This window comes from Maylandia zebra, linkage group LG3 (genome assembly GCF_041146795.1).
Source record: "Maylandia zebra isolate NMK-2024a linkage group LG3, Mzebra_GT3a, whole genome shotgun sequence".
Lineage (NCBI taxonomy): Eukaryota > Metazoa > Chordata > Actinopteri > Cichliformes > Cichlidae > Maylandia > Maylandia zebra.
The window spans coordinates 9,659,794-9,679,600 of NC_135169.1; the positions used below are offsets into that span (position 1 = coordinate 9,659,794).

Consider the following 19,807-nt stretch of genomic DNA (forward strand, 5'->3'; position numbering starts at 1 on the left):
ATCAGGAGGAAATCATGATTATTATTATTTAATAAACGCTCACATTAATGTGGGCTTATTTGTTTCATGTTAGAAACATTAGTTGAGTGTTTTTAGTATAAAATGGTGACAGTCCCTCTTTTTGCTCCTCCCCTCACCTGTGGATGGGCGGTGCTGTTACCGTGGTGACAGCTTGGATGTGTTTAAGTCCTGCCTGGTTATCACTGCAGGAATCTTTCACATTTATTACAGGTATTAACTCTGATTTTTCTGTGTATTATGAACCAAATGTATCCTGATACTCACAGAGATGGATGAGCAGAGGTCACATGATGAAAGAACAAACATGGAGTCTTTGATTTATTTAGATATTTATTGATGAATGCAAACAAACCCGACACTGAACCATCGTCCAGCAGAACAAACCTGATCACATGACCTGCTGACCCAAACAGTGCAAAGCTCCATGGCAACAACAACAAACAGCCTCACATATGTTAACAGAGGCTGTTAGAAGCACAGAGTCTTTACAGTCTTTCTCCTGTTTGGACACAGATCTCTGCACATCTTCATCACAGTTCCTCACAGACGTGCAGAGTGTGTGGATATCAAAGCTAAGTTTCCACCATGTTTGTAGTCTGTACTGGGACTCATGGAGCATCTCTATGAGCACTCAGTGCGTCCCAGTTTAACCAGCAGCCTTCACACCACACATCACACAGACATGTGTGGAGTAGGGAAATTATTTTACTGCTATTGTTAAATAATAAATATAATCTGCAGCATGGATATTGCATTCAGAGGTTGAACAGTGTGTGTCTTTCAGAAAGACTAAGTTGCAGGCTGACAGGAAGTTGCAGAGAGTTTGCAGAAGTGAAAGCAGAAAGTTATTTTGAGCAGCAGGCTAAGACGATCATTGCTTTAACAATGTAACAGATAGCTTTAAGATGGCCTTAAGATGTTTATGATGATGTTAACTTTGTATTTCAGATGCAGTTATAACTATTTTGTACACATTGCATATCTGTGCTTATTTGAGTTGATGTTCAGGTTCATTAAGGGTTTTAAGCTTCACTGACGTGACTGTTCAGGTGATCCATGCTGAGGGAAAACTAGAACATAGAAGGGATTGCAATACATGCTTACAAAACACTTATATCAGGTCATTTTATATTAAGGTTTCATTAGAGGTTTTTGATTAGAAGATTTATTTAGTAGATGACATACATATAGTCTCAGTGAGCCTCTGGTCTCGTAAAAGGTCAGAAGTGCGAGAGGTGACATAGAGGCTCAGTGAGGTCAACACACACACACTTTTAGTTAGATTTATTTAGAGGAGAGTTTAGTCATGTCTGGCTGTAACTGCAAAATTGTCTCGGTAAAAGAGGAACCGTTCCTTGTTGTCTCGGCAAGAAAGAGGAACAAGACAAGAACTGAAAGGTAGACAGGAAGTGCCAGCCATGAAAATAGAAGATGATGTTCTTTCGAACGGTGGTAAAAGTCATTGTGGTGTTGATCTGATCTATGTATAAAATGTATCTGTGACGTTAAAGGGGCGTCATTAAATTTAAGCCCTGACAGTATAAAAATCTGTGTATGCTTTGAGTAAGTCGAAGACCAGTTCCCGTCTGCGAACGGAGCTGTTCTTCCCACACGTGTGTATTCATTAAAATCATTGCTTGACCAAGATCTTCTGGACCATGGGTGTTTGTACTCTCCTTCCTCAATTTTTGAACTTTAAAACATGGAAACTTCAAACCTCAGACTGAAGACACTGGCAGTCTCTGGCACCAGCAACTGTGCTAACAAACACACAGCAAACAGTGAAGGTTTGGTAGAGAAAGCCGGTTGGGTAATACCAAGTACGCGGTGGAGGAGGCGGGGTTACATTACTGGATGATTAAACATGGAACTATTTTGCTGATAATAATTGAAACGATTAAAGAAAATCAAAAAGCTATTAATGCAAGATAATTCATAATTTTATAAACTGGAACGATGAAATTTTATTGGCTGGATCTGATTATTGGGGGGTCATGACCCCCGTAACCCCCCTGGAAATTACGCACCTGGTCCTGAGGTCAAATCCACCATCTTTGTTTCAGAGCTTCATGTTCTCCCGTGTTTGTGTGCGTCCTCTCCGGTACTCCGGCTTCCTCCCACAGTCCAAACACATGCAGTTAGTGGGGTCAGGTTAGCTGTGAGTGGTTGTGTCTCTGTGTTATTCCACCTTAATCAATGACTTCCTGTTAGCATGAAGTGCTTCTGTAGGACTGATGTCATTTTCATGGTTGGATCATTTAAATGAAGCTGGACTCAGATGCAGTAAATAAGCTGATTGATCATTAATGAATAAAGCTGGTCAAACACATCACGTGGACACATGTGATTGTGTGTTGTAGTATTGATCCCAATGCTGGTATCAGTCCTGGATCAATAACACTGGATGGATGCGTTCAGCATGGAGCCCTGAGCTGTGTTACAGACAAACATGGAAACTGACAGGTCTGTGTCATTCACAGTCTGTAACACTTCTAAACAACAGAGGCTGACCCAAGTGCCTCAGAGCCAGGCACGCTCACATCACAGCTCTCTAAATAAGCCAGTTTCAAAATAAGAGCTGAAAGCTGTGTTTGCTTGTGTTAGCTTATTATTGTGGAGACTAACATTCAGTGATCATGTGTTCAGACTCATAATGATTACTCTCAGAAATCCTGATCTTTGTATTTACTGTGTGTTGGATCAATAACTGAGATTCATGGTATCACACAGCTGTGCTGCTGCTGATGTCAGCACATCTGGAACAATACGAGGTATCTGCTACCAGACTGAGCAGGACGTGAGACCTGTGGACTGTTTAAAGCTGTCCCTCCACAGCTCACTCAGACCTGATCCACACCTCAGTGATATTCTCTGACTTCCTCAGTAGAGACAGAAACCATTCAGATCTGGGACCATCAGCTGACTGATGATGTCACACAGACTGTGTTTTTCAGGAACAGTGATTCTGATGTGAGCCTGCTAGCTGACAGCAGACCTGATGAAAGCACATGTTCACATCTGTGAGGACAGACTGGACTCTTTGACTGCACCTTGGTTCTCCTCAGAGGTCTGTACAGGAGCATGTCCACCCCCACTGAAGATCTCAGTCACTGTGAAACATAGAAAGCTGCTTGTGTGGCCTCTGCCTCACATGTAGATACAGCTACAGGTTTCTCTGTCAGTCAGACTGAAACAGTGTCCTGATGCTGCATCATTCAGCTCTGTGCCCCAGTCAGCATCACTGGGAGCTACCAGTGTTTCTGCCCTTTTCCTGTAACACTACACTCAGCACAGGCTCAGCTGGTATCCAGTGTTGGACTTTGGCTTCAGCTGCTGTGATAGATCCTCTAACATAGATCAGCTCTGCTACATGTTGTTAGATAAGTGCAGCTGCTGTCATGTCCTGATGTTTCTCTGGCTCAGCAGCTTCTCCATCAGAGGTTCACATGGAGCTGATCCAGTATCTCCAGTAACGGTGTTCTGTGCCTCACTGGTTCATCCTTCTGTCTGTGTGACGTCAGTCAGATGTTGAAGTTCAACTCTGTAATCTTCACTGTGTCACAGAGTTCAGTGAGTCCCGTTATTCACAGTATCAATCAGATCATCAGAGAACAGCTGATCAGCAATCAGTGGTGCCAACAGCGCCTCCTGTGGTGAGAGGATGCAATAATGCAATGTAGCATTTTTCCACTCAACACTTGCAGTCATGGAAACTGTCTGTTGGATCTGTGTGACGTTGCTTTCTTGGTTAGAGTTCCTCACAAATGTCCAGATGATTCTTCTAATGAGGCGTCGACCATGTTTGCAGCTCTTTGGAAGAAAACGTCGCCCTTTGCCATCCTTACTTTTCTTTGACTTCTTCAAATGCAGCTGAACTCCAGCTGGTATTTTCTTGGACTTTGCAGCTGTTTCTGGTCATCAGTTCATTCCTGCAAACCTCTGAAGCTGAACAACAATGATGCTGCATTGCTGGCTGATCCCAAAAGGTTGATTCTGTTCATCTGGACGTTTTCAGAAACGTTTGCTCACTGATCAGGTGACTTCTTCAGTCTCAGCTGACTGCAGCTTTACAAGCTTACAAACAGCACATTTGCACAATGACTGAAAGCAGCAGCACCTGATATATATGATACTAATATAATACATATACATATATAATCCATACTAATGATGAAGGAACTGAGCTCACAGTCCATTGTTCATTCAGTGAACTACTCAGTTTATTTTGGGCCTCAGAAATGCTCACTCTGTTTGTACATCACTGTCAGCAATAGACTCATTCTGCTGTGTGGACAGGAACACATGTGACATCACTTCCTGTTTGTTTGTGACTGAAGAAGTTTACAAGGAATCATTTAGAAGAGTTTCAAACATCAACTGATTGAATCCATGAATCTGAAAACGTGTTTGTGAGTGAAAGAGACAGACATGTACAGACTGAACTATCTGTTCAACAGTCAGAGTGTTTCTGTAACAGGAGACACTCTTTACACTCCACTCAGCACAGGGACACTGAGGAAGCAGGATAGACACTAAACCCAGGATAAAGAGTTTGAGTGAATGTGGTGTTGAAGGTGTGGAGGTGGATCAGAGTGTCAGAGGAGACTCTGTAGAAGGACAGAGTGCCAGCAGGACAGTCCACATACACTGCTGCTCTGTTAGAGACAGAGGAGGAGGAGGAGGAGGAGGAGGAGATGGATGTTAGTCTGTAATTGTGCCTGACAGACTGAGGACCATCATCAGAGCAGCTCAGACTCCAGGACTGATCATTGTCTCCAAACACACAGTCATAACTGCCTCCTTTCCTTCTGATGCTTCTGTAACTCACTGATATAAAAACGTCTCCTCTCCACTCGACCTCCCAGTAACAGCGACCAGTCAGACCATTTCTACACAGCAGCTGATGATAAACATCAAATCTGTCTGGATGATCAGGATATGACTGAACCTCCTCCACACGTGTCACCTTCCTGTTGTTGTCAGACAGTTGGAGCTCTGTGTTCACTGTGTTTGTGTCGATTGTGAGTTGACAGGAATCTGATGGAGAGAACAAACACAATCCAGCTGCAGTTATTGATCCATCATCTGTTCATTGATTGACACTTTGATGACTCCTCCTGACATGATGAAGATGGTTGAATGTGTGCTGCTTTGTTTTCATGAATCCCATTAAAAACACACTTACACTTCCTCAGACCTGGTCTCAACCATCGGACTCCAGCAGGCTCCACCCTGAAAGGAGGAGGGGGGTCAGAGCAGCACAGTCAGCATGCACACATGGACATTACATGGCTCTCACACACACACTGTTACACACTGAGCTCAAAGCTCGGCTCCACTGTTTTATTCAAAGAAATCTACATTTATTTATCAGCACATTTAAAAACAGCTTGAGCCAAAGTGCTGCACAGAGTAGAGAGAAAATAGGAAACATACACAGTAATGACTATAAAGACTGGTCAGGATTGAAAGCTACAGAGTACAAATGTGTTTCCAACCGGCTTTTAAAAATGTCCAGTGTTGGTGACGACCTGATGTGAAGGGCGACTGTTCCAGAGTTTGGCTGCAGCCATCGATAAAGCTCACCTCTGTTTTTACGTCTAGTTCTGGTCAGAAGCTGCTTATCTGCAGACCTGAGGGCTCCACTTGGATTCTTTTGTTAAAGAGAGATAAGATGGAGCCAATCCATTCACAGATTTAAAGACAACCAGATCTGGAAGTGGATTCTACCACGTACTGGTAACCAATGGAAAAAGCTGGTGATGGGTCGTCTAGCACAGACCCACCGCTGGAACCAGACAATTGATGAGGGAGAGAACTGTGACAGCGCCGTTCCTTCACTTGACCTCAGTCGCTCTCGTCTGCTCCCTCGTAACACTGCTCTTTATTGAGCTTACATGAATATGCACAAGTTCATTAACATATGACGTCTTACACAGGTATGAACAAAGAGTACCAGTCTGTGCATAGTGTAGGTGTGTGTTCCAGATGTGACCCTGTGACCCCAAAGCTGGTGCTAAGAGTCCAGCGGTCCCCCTAACAAAGGCCTCTTATACTTAAGCAGATACAGAGTAGGTGTCCTCCTACACCATAAATCAATAAGAGAGGGTACGACCTCTCTCATGACCCCAAGTGGTGTGTGCATGCCAGAGCACTCTGGAAGGCACACAGAGTCTTTACAGACTACTAAGGATCAAACCTCTATCATTATGCAATCAATTATAAAACTCTAAGCATATATGAGTAAATATTTCTAAGCATAAATGACAATCAACACTATAAACCTTACAGCTGGTTTTAATAACAGAATTTATTTGTTTCTCAAATGAGAAAGAGCTATCAAGAAACACTCCTAAATCTTTAGTTCTGAACTTTTCCAGTGGGCCAAGGTCAACATTATCTGCTAATGCTAAATAGACTGTCATTATTAACTAATGCTAATTTGATGTGAATTAGCATTATGCACTAATGTTAACATTTACTTTTTAACAATGTGAGTAGCTAATGCTAACACTATTTCCCTTAACTTTAAAAAATGTGCACGGCTAATGCTAACACTCTTTTCCCTAGCATTACAACAATCTGTGCTGCTAATGCTAAGTAGACCGCCATTAGCACCTACATCTGATTTAAGGCAAATACGCATTAGAACCTAATACTCATATTGTTTTCCTTTGCTTTATAGCAATGTGAGCAGCTAGTGCTAGGTAGGCTGATGCTTGCAGCTAATGCTAATTTGATGTGAATTAGCATTATATTAGTCGGGATTTAATGCTAAGTAGACTGCCATTAGTGGCTAACGCTAATTTTAGGTGAATAGGAATTGGCAGCTAATCCTAATACCATATTTTCTTGCTTTATAACAATGTGACCAGCTAATGCTAAGTAGGTTGCCGTTATTAGCTAATACTAATTTGAGGTGAATTAGCATTATCCGCTTATGCTAACAATTTTTTTTCGTACTTTTTAACAATATGAGTAGCTAATGTGAACAGTATTTTTCATTCAATTTTAACTTTTCCCCTGCGATGTAAAGAGTTAATGTTAAATAGGCTACCATTAGTGGCTATGCTAATTTTAGGTGAATAAGCATTGGCAACTAATGCTAATACCATATTGTCTTAATTTCTAACAATGTGAGCGGCTAATGCTAAATAGGGTGCCGTTATTAGCTAATGCTAATTTATCCGCTAATGCTAACAATGTTTTTCTTATATTTTAAAAATATGAGTAGCTAATGCTTATACTATTTTTCCTTCAATTTTAACAATGTGATGTGTGTTACCGTTAATAACTATTGCTAATTTGATGTGAATTTGCATTATCAAATAATGCTAACTATTTTCCTTTGCATTATAATGATGTGAGGACTTATGCTAAGTAGGCTGCCATTACTAGCTAATGCTAATTTGACGTGACTTAGCATCATCCGTTAATGCTAACTCTTTCCCCTTGCATTATAACAATGTGAGCAGCTAATGCTAAGAAGGCTGCTTTTATTAGCTAATGCTAATTTCATGCGAGTTAGCATTACCCGATAATGCTAAAACTTTTCACTTCCCTTTTAACAATGTTTGCAGCTAGTTCTAAGTTGGCTGATGCTTGCAGCTAAAGCTAATTTGATGTGAATTAGTGTTATATTAGTGAGGAATTAATGCTTAGTAGAATGCCATTAGTGGCTAATGCTAATTTTAGGTGAATAGGAATTGCCAGCTACTGCTAAGTAGGTTGGAGGCCGCAGGAAACAAACAGGAAGTGAGTGAAGGACACAGGAAATGTTTCCATCTGTTCCTCCTCTATTAGACATTCTCTCCATACCTGAGAGTGTCCAGTCTCCAGCCTGGATCCTTCAGTCCAGCCGACAGCAGCTTAATCCCTGAGTGACCTGGATGATTGTAGCTCAGGTCCAGCTCTCTCAGATGGGAGGGGTTGGAGCTCAGAGCTGAGGCCAGAGAAGTACAGCCTTCCTCTGTGATCAGACAGCCTGACAGACTGCAGACACACAAAACAACAATCCATCTGTCAACAATCATTTTCTCTTTGTCACAATAACATCTATCAATTTACATCCATTCAATGTAACTGTATGTATAAGTGACAATTCCCAACAGACGCCAGCAGTCATCTTAAGTTGTTTAGCAGTATAAGGTAACAGCCTACAATATAGAGCGAAAGCCCCAACCATCAGACAATCCACTGTGAGCAGCACTTGGTGATGGTGGGAAGGAAGAACTCCCTTTGACACAAAGATCCTCCCAGTGAAAACAGGCTCCAGGAGAAGCATCTACCATGACTGGTTGCAGGGTGAGGGGAAAGAGAAGAGATGAGCTCAGAGAGACAAGAACAAAATACAAACTAGGGAGAGAGGAGACAAAAGTTAAGGAGATGCAGTAGTGACATATAAAAGCACCAGGAGTGAAAAGAGGGGAGAAGAAAGCAGAGCATCATGGGAAGTCCACCAACATCCTGAGCCTATAGTAGCATAACTAGGGGATGGTTCAGGGTCACCTGATCCAGCTCGAACTATAAGCTTTATCAAAAAGGAAAGTTTGAAGCTGATCTTCAAAGTAGAGAGGGTGTCTGTCTCCTGAACTCAAACTGGGAGCTGCTTCCACACCAAGTCCAACATAGCCAGGCTGAGTTGTTAGATTAGTCCAAAGTCAAGTCAGAAAGTCATTATTTGTGTCAAATGTAGAAATAACTAAAAAGTTATTTCTCAATCTGATATTAAAACGTTTAAATGGTGAAAAAACCTGTAATGAAAACAGAACGAGTCAATAAAAGCCTCTTTAGAGGGTCACCAGTTTAAAATTCAGACATTTAAACTGGTGATTCTCCTTCTCTGCTCCATTTCCTCTCTAGACTTCCTGTTCCTAGGAGGGATTTGATTGGCTGAACGTCCTTTTAGCCTTTCTTTAGTTCTTTGGGTGCTAATCAAAATGTATGAGTCATGTGACGTGACATAAGGAATTCCATAAGGAATGGAATGATGTGAAAACCATCACGGGCCACAACACCAAGAACAGCACATTGGGGGGGAATGTGGAGAAGGCAAACAAACTCAGCTACGTCTTCAACAGGTTTGACATCCTCCGACCACAGGTACAGCATGCCCAGGACCCACTACAGTTTGCATACAAACACTATGTGCCAAACTCCAGACTGACAGTGAAACATCAGGCCAGTGTTAGAAGATAAAGTTCAGGAAAGTTTCTTAATGGTTCAGAAGATGTTCAGCAGAGGACGACTTAAAGATGTGTGTAGGAGCCATAATTAAATGTATTGAATTTTGATGATCACTGGGTTTTCATTTGTTTGGTTGCTATGGTGATGTGTAACGGAAGTCACGTGGGTGCTAGCGGTGAAATTAAGTGGGCGTTGTCAGTCTGTCATTCACTGGTTTGATTTTGACAGAGAGGAGGGCTGGGTAGCCGTAGTTTTTGTTGACCGCTGCACAACGAGTTTCCCCTTGTTGCATTAGAGCCTGTGATGTTTTAAGAGTCTGAATCGTGAGCCGATCACATTACTCTGTAAACTCTCAAAGCACTTTAATAAACAAGTAAGCAATTCCACCTCTCGCATTATTGCGTAAAGTTGACAGCGTGTCATGCAAATAGGCAGGCTCCATCCTCGGCCTCTAGCGACTGTGGAAGTTGCTACAATGTGCATGAAATGGAGGCTTCTGATTGGTCAGAATGAGCCTGTGAAAATGGGATGAACTTTGTATAAAGAAAGAAAACAAATTTAGTCTTTTCATGGAAATCTACCTTTTTAAAAGTGATTCAAATCAAAGCTAACGCCATGCCAGCTTGTAGCTTTGATTGACAGTGTGTAGAACAAGCCTGATGACACAAACTCCCAGAAAACCTAAAAACCAACATAATGCATCTCAAGGACTCAATTTTGCCATTTCTCCGCAACAGTTGCCCATAGTGGACCTCATCACAGCCACAGAAACCGCCATACGGATTAATAAATTATCACAGACAGAAGCAGAGCAAATCAGGATGAAAGTCTCAGCCACCCTCTCCAGTGCCAAAGTCCCTCCGTCCAACCTCACAATACAGGAAAAGAAGGCCGTCGCTTCCCTGAGCAAAGACCACAACATCACTGTTTCACCAGCTGATAAGGGAAGATGCACCGTGGTCCTAAACACTACAGATTACCACACAAAGATCACTACTCTCCTCAGTGACAACAATACCTACGAAGCCTTAAAGCGAGACCCCACAAGCAGCTACAAAAAGAAAGTTATAGCTTGCCTTCAAGACTTTGAAAAGGACAAAATCATTGACCGCCTTACATATCACCGCCTTTACCCAGGGGATGCCATACCCTGCATCTATGGACTTCCTAAAATCCACAAGGAAGCTGTCCCACTCAGACCCATAGTCAGCAGCATAAACTCAGCTACTTATAACATTGCAAAACACCTTGCTACCATCCTTGCTCCTCTCGTGGGGAACACCCCACACCACATCAAGAACTCCACCGACTTCACCGACAAGGTCCAGAAACTTCCCCTGGATCCAGATGAAACCATGGTGTCCTTTGATGTAGTCTCTCTCTTCACTTGCATACCCACCACGGAGGCCGTGGAGACGGTCAGAAAACGACTACAAGAAGACAGCTCCTTGGAAGACAGGATCAACTTCACACCCGATCAGACCTGCACACTGTTAGACCTCTGCCTCACCACTACATACTTCAAATACAACGAGGGCTTTTACAGACAAAAACATGGCTGTGCCATGGGCTCCCCCGTGTCACCTATTGTAGCCAACCTTTACATGGAGGAAGTGGAAAGAAAGGCTCTTGGCTCTTTCAAAGGAAGAGTACCCAGCCACTGGTACAGATATGTGGACGACACCTGGGTCAAAATCAAGACACAAGAAGTGGAATCCTTCACTGCGCACATTAACTCTGTGGATAAAAACATCAAGTTCACCAGGGAAGACACAAAGGACAACTGTTTGCCTTTCCTGGACTGCGCCGTGCACATTGAAGAGAACGGCAAACTCAACATCGAAGTTTACCGGAAGCCCACACACACGGACCAGTACCTCCTCTTTGACTCCCATCACCCTCTGGAACACAAACTTGGAGTAATCAGGACCCTACACCACCGGGCAGAACATGTTCCCTCTAAGCCTGAAGGAAAAAGAAGGAACACACACATGTAAAGGAAGCACTCAAAACGTGCGGCTATCCTAAATGGGCGTTTTTAAAGTCAGCAAAGAGACACAGAAAAGAAGACCAGACACCAGCGAGGGAGGATAAGAAGGACAGACGCAACAACATTGTCATCCCCTATGTAGCCGGTGTATCAGAGAAACTCAGGAGAGTTTTCTCCAAGCATGACATCCCAGTGTATTTCAGACCCAGCAACACACTCAGACAGAAACTGGTTCACCCGAAAGACAAAACGCCAAAACACAGACTTTTTTCTTTTTTTTTTCTTCTTCTTTTTTTCTTCTTTTTTTCTTCTTTTTTTCTTTTTTTTTTTTCAAGGTTGGCAAGTATGGCCACAACACCTCACTTTTTTTGCCACATGTATCCAAACCACGTCTCAGCTGTTTGTGGAGGTAAAATACATCCGCACAATTATGCTCAGCCATTGTTGTGAGTGCACGCGCCAAGGGGCTGCGAGACATTCATACAGCCGTATTTCGCACATGACTATGAAAGGCGGAAGAGGAAGTAGTTCCTTTGAATGTAGACAATCCGAATGTTATCGTTTCTTTCCACTGTGTTCCTGTTAATGATAAATTACAAATTTACTCTAAATTACTAAACTATCAATATTTTAATGTGAGAATCGATTCTGGAACATAAATGATTGGTATCGGAGGAATAGATATTTCAGGATCGATCCGCACATCCCTATTAAATACAAGAAGAGACACACATACTCAAACATGCACGTATATCTAAGGACTTACATATGTCTGCAGATGCTGTTCAGTCATGGTAACACACACACAGTCAGTAGCACACTGTGCTGCACAGTGGCTGTAATTACTTCACACATACACACATTTCCCAAGTGATACCTGACACACACAGCTGCCTGCAGCTCAAACATGTTCGTACATGTCATTCCAACATGCTGCTGAATGGGAGCTCAGACAAAAACATCTAAACACACACACACACACACACACACACACACACACACACACACACACACACACACACACACACACACAGTGTTGCCAACTCCTCAGTAAGGAAAATCGCTATTGGTTGTCCTAAAAGTCGCTAGAAGTCGCTAAATGATGTCATCGCTTAATTTGCATAATTGATCATGCTAATGTAATTGTAACCTACGTTGTTGGAGAGAGAAATAACATCGTGGCAGAGACATAAAGACATAAAGACATAAAGTGAGTAAAAAACGTCCTAAATGCATTTAGAGTTTATTGAGTTTATTTAGTTTATTTATTTTACAAATTAAATTTCTTTTAGCAATTATTGTTTTTTTTAATGTCACAATTCCAACCCTGCTCCTTTACCCGGGCTTGGACCGGCAAAAGTGACCCGAAATAGGCGCTCTGGTGGAGTTACTTTGTGTGTGTGTTTTTAAGTAGTTTTAAACCTTGTGATCCACAAAACAGCATAAGAGTAAAAGAAGAACTGACTGCGTTACAGCACCCTCTGCTTGTTGAGAGTAAAAGCGATACGCGCTTTCACGTCTTTTTTTAGCGACTTTTTTTAGAAAAAAAGTTGCTAAGGGGTCTGAAAACTCGCTAAATATAGTGACAAAATCGCTAAGTTGGCAACACTGCACGCACACGCACACAGACTCAGAAAGTTAAACCAGTATCAATTTAAACATTAGACCACAGAGATAATTTGACTCTGTAAAGTAAGAACATTTACAAAGTGATGTTTTTTCTTTTTCAAAACTTCAATATTTTTAAGTGTGGACAGTCTCAAACATGAGGAACTGTTAACAGGGTTGATTTTATTTGATGTGAATGCGATTTTTGCCTGGCATTATTTGAAACTAACCATTTTTATGGTCTTATGTGAGCTGCTGGATCATTCCTTATGAAATGAGTCAAGGCTGAGAAACGTTCCCACACGAACAGCCTTAAATCAGCTACAATATCACATATAAAGAAGCCATGCAAGAAGCCTTTATACTACTATTTGTTCCTTCTTACAGACTCTGAAGCTGTAGAGTTAGTTAAATGTAAATATGCCCCCTTTTTAATTCACAGTAAATATTATCAGACAATCACCCAGGGCTCCAAATTTCCGAGTGTTAGAAAATGACTGTAATACACACAGAATTATGGCTAGAAGACAAATGTAGATAAAAGGAGATCTTTTATATTTAACTTGTTTTGAGGAGTCCCTATATGATGATATAAACCAAGAAAGTTTGCCAAAATAACACTATTTTAATTTTTTTTAGTAAAATATGAGAAAATAGAAATAAAATATGAGAAAATAGAAACAAAACACAGACTTAACAATGTGGTGTATGCTGTACAGTGCAGCGAGGAATGCTCAGACCTCTACATTGGAGAGACCAAACAGCCACTTCACAAGCGCATGGCACAACATAGAAGAGCCACCTCCACAGGACAAGACTCAGCAGTCCATCTGCATCTTAAGGATAAAGGACACTCTTTGAGGATGCCAATGTTCCCATTTTGGACAGAGAGGACAGATGGTTTGAAAGAGGAGTGAAAGAAGCATCTATGTCCACTGTGAGCGACCATCTTTGAACAGAGGCGGGGCTTACGACACCAACTCTCTGCCATCTATAATCCAGTTTTGAGATCCTTCCCAGACGCCTTAACGCCCACTCATATCCTGGGCCATCTGACCTCAGGAATTCGCATGATAAGGTGGGGCCAGGTTTCACAATGAACACACCTGAAACTCTGGCTGATTGGGGCCCACACCCAGTTTCACACCTTGGCTCAGGTGATTAGAGGATCATCAGGGGGAGGGCGTTTCTCCAAAACATGTGTCCATCAGAATTATGGACAGTCGTGTATAATAAGTAGACTTGTTCAGATTTGTCCAACACTTTTGTCTGTCAGTGTTTTACAGAATATCATCAAAGAGTCATGATTAGGGCTGGGTATCGTCACTGATTTCTAGAATCGATTCAATTCCGATTCACAAGGTCCCGAATCGATTCGATCCACGATTTGATTTAATTCGATTCGATTCGATTTAAATCTGGGAAATTTTGACAGTCAGAGATATAATTCAGATCAGGACATTTACATATTTTTGTATCTATAAAAAGGAAGCTGACACTCTCAAGACTTTATCCAAGGTGTGAGCATCACAGCAGATGCCTTTGTGTCAAAGTAGCTGAAGATAAAACACAGAAAAACATGTAGGTGATTTTCCTGGCCTGGGATTTTATAAAAATATTCTGCAGTACATCAAAAACGAAAGAAAACCATTAATTAATCAACATTACCTCTGACGTTACAGCGGTTTTATTAGAGACACGGCTAAGCATTTTGCATTTTGAATAATTTTAAAAAGTTTCAATTTGTTCAGTATTGAACAGCAGAAATGAGGTTTTCTTTTCGGAAGAATGTAAAAGGGGAAAAAACAGCGGCCGACAGCGCTGTAAACAACAGTAGACTTGTGTAACAAGCAAGCGAATAATGAAGAAAGGGAAACTGTTCGAGAGAGAGGGGGGGGGAGAGGGGGAGGGAGAGAGGGAGAGAGAGAGAGCTGCGCATCGCAATGGAAGCAAAACAGTAAAAGAATTCATGACGATGTTTATGTGAAGCGTTTGGATCTTCTTTTGCTGCTGGTTCGGTCAATATTGTTTGGAGAGAGATCAAACTAACAGCTTTAGAATCAGCGCATAAAGGGCGTGAACACAAAGCGCGGACCCGGATCAGCGAGCTGTCGGCTTTCAGCCCCGACTGTGAGAAAGGCGACATCTAACTGATTCTGATCCGCGGGTCGCGCTGTGTGTTTAAGTCTATGTGCAGAATCCCTGTACCTGCTCTCATTTACTGTTTGGTGGTTCTTGAAATTTTGTGAGATGTCACCAGAGATTCTGGCATTTCGGACAAAATAAATTTATATTAAAAAATCGATTCAGGATTTTAATGAATCGATTTTACGTTATCCAAGCCAGAATCGATTTTAATCGATGAATCGATTATAAAAACCCACCCCTAGTCATGATAGTGACCATTAGTGTCACTGTGGAGATGCTTATTCCAGCATCACTGACTTCATGGTTCCAGTTTCCATCACTAAGGACTACATGTACTGATGCTGCTGTTAGCCATCTTAGCATGCTACCTCCAACAGGTGGTCAGTGGGAGAGCAGAAGATGATATCAGTGACATCCAAACAAGGAAGGAAGAGACTGTTGAAGGCAGCGAGCTGTGACTGCTGTGAACAGCACACTATTCTTTCCCTGTGTCAACATACATGAGGCTGTTTCAGCTGCTTAGTTATTCAGTGCAACACACCACGAACTCCTTTATACAACTAAGTATACTGAGAGCACACTGCTGTGGTTGCTGTGGGAACCATCCATATATTCAGCTGTTTGGGGCTGAGTCTGCTTCCTCATCCTTGGAAAAAACTCTTAAAGTTTGATGTGTTTTTGACTTGAATTGTGGGGATTATATCATTTCTATATTGTGTTTATTTTTATATCCTGTTATTAAGCTTTGAGCAGTGGCATTTGATTAAATATTTATTCCATTTATTAAACATACAGTTTCAATCATGTTATTACACCTATGGGAAAATGTGCTTACAAAGGAGTTGGCCTTCTGTCTGGTAGGAGGTTACAAGCTTTATCTGGTGAGGTAAGAGGTGAGACAGAATGCAGTGAGGTCGTGACAGCTCGCTTGCGTACACAGACATTATATAGACACATTTCTAGGTTAGAGTTAAGACGTATTTTTCTTGTAACTGCATTTTGTGCCTGCATAAGCAACAGTTTTTTGTAGGATGTGCTTCTGATGTTCCAGAGATAAGTGAGAATAAGAAGATCTACAGGAAGCACCTGGCGTGGAGACGGAGAAAATGTCTTTTTGAGTGTGCGTCAAAGATTGTCAGCAGAAAAGCTGTGGTTACTGTAACTTATGCATGTTATGTATCTGCTTTGATACATGAGATATAAAAACATGACATATAAAAACATTTTAAGTATGCTTTTTGGGGGGATTTATGCTGAGGATTGTGACGGTGTATTTCCTCCACACGTGCGTTTAATAAAATCATCGTTTGACACACTTGGACCTGTGGTCATTTGTCATTTCACGAATTCAGGACAGATGTGTGCCAAAATTGGCCTTTCTGTACAACGTCGACATATTAATTTATTAACAGTACTGTTATTTTTCACTGTTTCACTTTAGAAACATAAATCTTTACACAGACAGTGTTGGGGAGAAACGAAATACATTACATACTGTCGCGCTGACTTAGTAGGTGTGGCTGTTATTCCTCTTTTCCTCCTCCTGCCCTCTACCTGTTCGGTGCTGCTGCTTGCGCATGGCCGCTGATTAGACCTTGGGTGCAATCAACAACTAAGCGCGGCCTGGTGTGTGCCGCCCTGCCAGGTGAGCCACATTAGAGCAATCAAGGGTGGGCGTGCCTAGTAGACCTTAAAATGGTCTCTTGTGTTCTGGGGGCCTCTGGATGTCTGGAGTTTTGATCTCCTCCATACCATAAAGGACAGGGCTGTGGCTCCCCACACTCCCTAGCAGATCATTACATGGAGAAACCTTTGGAATGCAAGCATGCTGATCCACACAGGTATGCACACAGGTGTACACACGGGTATTCACAGACGCGGACTAAAGCTTTCTCGGCTGCTGCCTCAAAGCACACTGTGCGCTGTCTATCTTGCGTGCTGCACAATATCGTTTATTATTTAGTAAATATTGATATTTATGACTAGCTAGTTTATTGTGATGGTGCTTTTTTTTTTTTTTTTTCTTATTATGTTGCTCTTTGTTGTTTGCTTTCTCTTCTGTTTTTTTTCTCCATACAGGTGACCCAGGAGTTTTTTTTGTTTGTTTGTTTGTTTGTTTTTTTTTCTCTCTTCCCCCCCCTTCTCACCGTCTCTTCTCCCCTTTGGTTTTCTTTCTTTCTCTCCCCCTCTTTCTTTCATTCTTTCCCCCTGTCCTATCCCACAGTCATGTCTGTCCCGTTTGCAACTGAAATAAATTCATAATTATAATAAAGGTCAACCAAATGGACCAATATGGCAAGGCCATGATGATCCACTTGGAAAAATAAAAAAAAATAAATGCATGCAGCAGCCATTTGACCCGTGTGCAACATACTGAGAGGACAGCAAACTAAGTACGATCCACTTTTCCACTGTGAGGAAGACTTTGAACAAGACGGGCTATCGGTAAGCTCTTGAGCTCACATTTGCTGCACATATATTTGGAACTATGGAAGCTCAGTTGTGCAAATGTTTTACGCTTAGGAAAATAGTTGCTGCATTTAGGTTTAAAAAATTATATTGACAGAAAAGAATGTTTAAGTTTGGATAAATTGTTTGTGCAGTTAGTGTTCCCACATTTATGTTACTTAATATTAAAAATAGTTACCCCCAAATCCTTGGGTGGATTGTAAACTAGTGAATAAATGTTTGGTTTTGATTTAAAGAAAATAATTCTTTGTAAAGAAAATCCTTAGTTAAAGTCTCTATTAAAATGTTTGTAAACTCTAAAATGTGTCTTCTGTGTAATGCATGTAATTTATCTGAATGGTTAATGGAATGTTCTTCATTTTTGTGTTGAAAGGTTTTTTACCTACTGCTACCTACCTATCTACCTGGTCAAAATAAAGTTGAGTGAAATTCAAAGTCTAGTCTTTTTCAAGTGTGGGCACCTCACAGTCAGAGAACACTTGACACATACATTACATATTTAAAATACAAAATATAAGTATCTATATTCAGTTACTGTTAGAGTTAAATTGTTAAATGTTTGTCTTTTTATGTTTACCATTTGTACAGTGTTTTAACTCTGATGAAAGAAATTCCACTGTCCTTCCCCCCCAGATTCTGGAGGTTCTGGTGGGGGTGAAATGTTTTATTGCAGATACATCCTATCTGGAAGATCTGCTTCTTTTGATGTAAGCTTCCTGGGTTTACGACCCTTTGGTCAGCAGGACACACACACACACACACACACACACACACACACACACACACACACACACACACACACACACACACACACCTTGTCTTAGGACCATGTGGGCGTGGCTTTGTTCTGACGTGTTTTGTGTGAATTGTGTCTCAATAAAAGGTAGCAGGAGGAGGTCAGATCTGGGGGTCATTCTCGTGGTGGACACAGACGAGGCCTCCCTTGCTCAAATAATCGATCGATCGACTGTCTTATTTTCTTCATGATGAATAAGTCTCTAGAATTAGCGGGGCTTGTGGAAACACAGACCCAACAGTTACTGTTTAAAAAGGTGGTATTCAGAATACAGTTACTTTGTTGAAATAAATGGATTACACAGTGATCTTTTCCTGTTTCATATGTTAGGCTATGTCCTCTCTATTTTTGGTTATTTTATTTTTAGATACCACACACACACACACACACACACACACACACACACACACACACACCCGCTCCATGTTCTTCCTGGTTCTTCCTGCTCTGTTTTCCAGTATGTGATAGAGATATGCCAGCATTAGACAGCATCACTTTCTCTGGGACCTAATCCCTGCCTCGCTGAAAGCTGTTTATATAATTACCCATTCTCTCTAAAAGATGGGATGAGGGAGCCCTGTGCCTCTGTGCATGAAAAAGTCTGCATGCGTGTGACAGAGTGAATGAGAGACAGGCGGGTAACTTGGCTTAAACAGATGAGTTAAGTATATGGAATCAAACAAAAAGACAATCAGCACTGGGACCAAAGTTAATGGTATTTTGTACCACTGGGTATCTAAATTTAGTAATTCCACGCCAAAGCCCACTGATCAATGACCATGAGTACCATTCACAGAGAGTTGGGGAATGGCTGCTTTAACAGCACTGTAAGATGGCGAAGGATGTACCAAAAAGTCACAGGAGCTTGCAAAGAAAAGCGTCTGGACTTCTTTAAATTGCTTGAAGACGTTTCACCTCTCATCCGAGAAGCTTCTTCAGTTCTAAGGTGAAATGGTGGGGAGTCCCAGATTTGAACCTAGTGGGAGTGACCCCCCACAGAGGGACAAAAGGACCCCCTGATGATCCTCTAATTGCCTGAGCCAAGGTGTGGAACTGGGTGTGGGTCCCAATCAGCCAGGGAGAGGAGGTGAAAGGTGAAACGTCTTCAAGCAACTTAAAGAAGTCCATACGCTTTTCTTTGCAGGCTCCTTTGACTACGATGACCTGGATGACTGAGAACCTTCACAGACAGATGTACCAAAAAGGTGTTTGACTTTACTGAGAAGGCTTGCAGTTTCTGTGGCTGTGATCAGCTCCACTAGCGGGATTTGTCTCGGTGTGACAGCAAAATTCAACCCTTTAGCAAGGATGTTTTTCTCTGTTTGGGTGAACTGTCTGTCAGACAGATTCTTCACCCACTTGTCCACATCCTCGGTATCACATCCTTCTCTCTTCTAGCCACTGAGGACACTCTCCGTATTTTGCGGTGGTTTCCGACGTACAAGAAGTAAGTCAAACTTCCTTTGTTGCCTGGTCTTAGACTTCTTGTGCTGTGCTAGACGAGCCTTCTCAGTAAAGTCAAACACCTTTTTGGTACATCTTTCGCCATCTTACAATGCTGTGATTGCAGCCATTCCCCAACTCTGAAT

General features: G+C 41.8%; 1 protein-coding gene across 1 annotated transcript in view; it reads right to left on the reverse strand.

Moving 5' to 3' along the window:
* Positions 1 to 344: 344 nt before the first annotated feature.
* LOC143414598 (protein NLRC3-like) overlaps positions 345 to 19,807 on the reverse strand; it is a 43,632-nt gene continuing 24,169 nt past the window's right edge. Inside the window, exons 7-9 of the mRNA XM_076879323.1 lie at positions 7,840 to 8,013; positions 5,207 to 5,253; positions 345 to 5,058 (exon numbers count right to left, since the gene is read on the reverse strand). Coding sequence (XP_076735438.1) covers positions 4,520 to 5,058; positions 5,207 to 5,253; positions 7,840 to 8,013 — 760 coding nt within the window. The 3' untranslated portion in view covers positions 345 to 4,519. The remainder of the gene's footprint in view (positions 5,059 to 5,206; positions 5,254 to 7,839; positions 8,014 to 19,807) is intronic.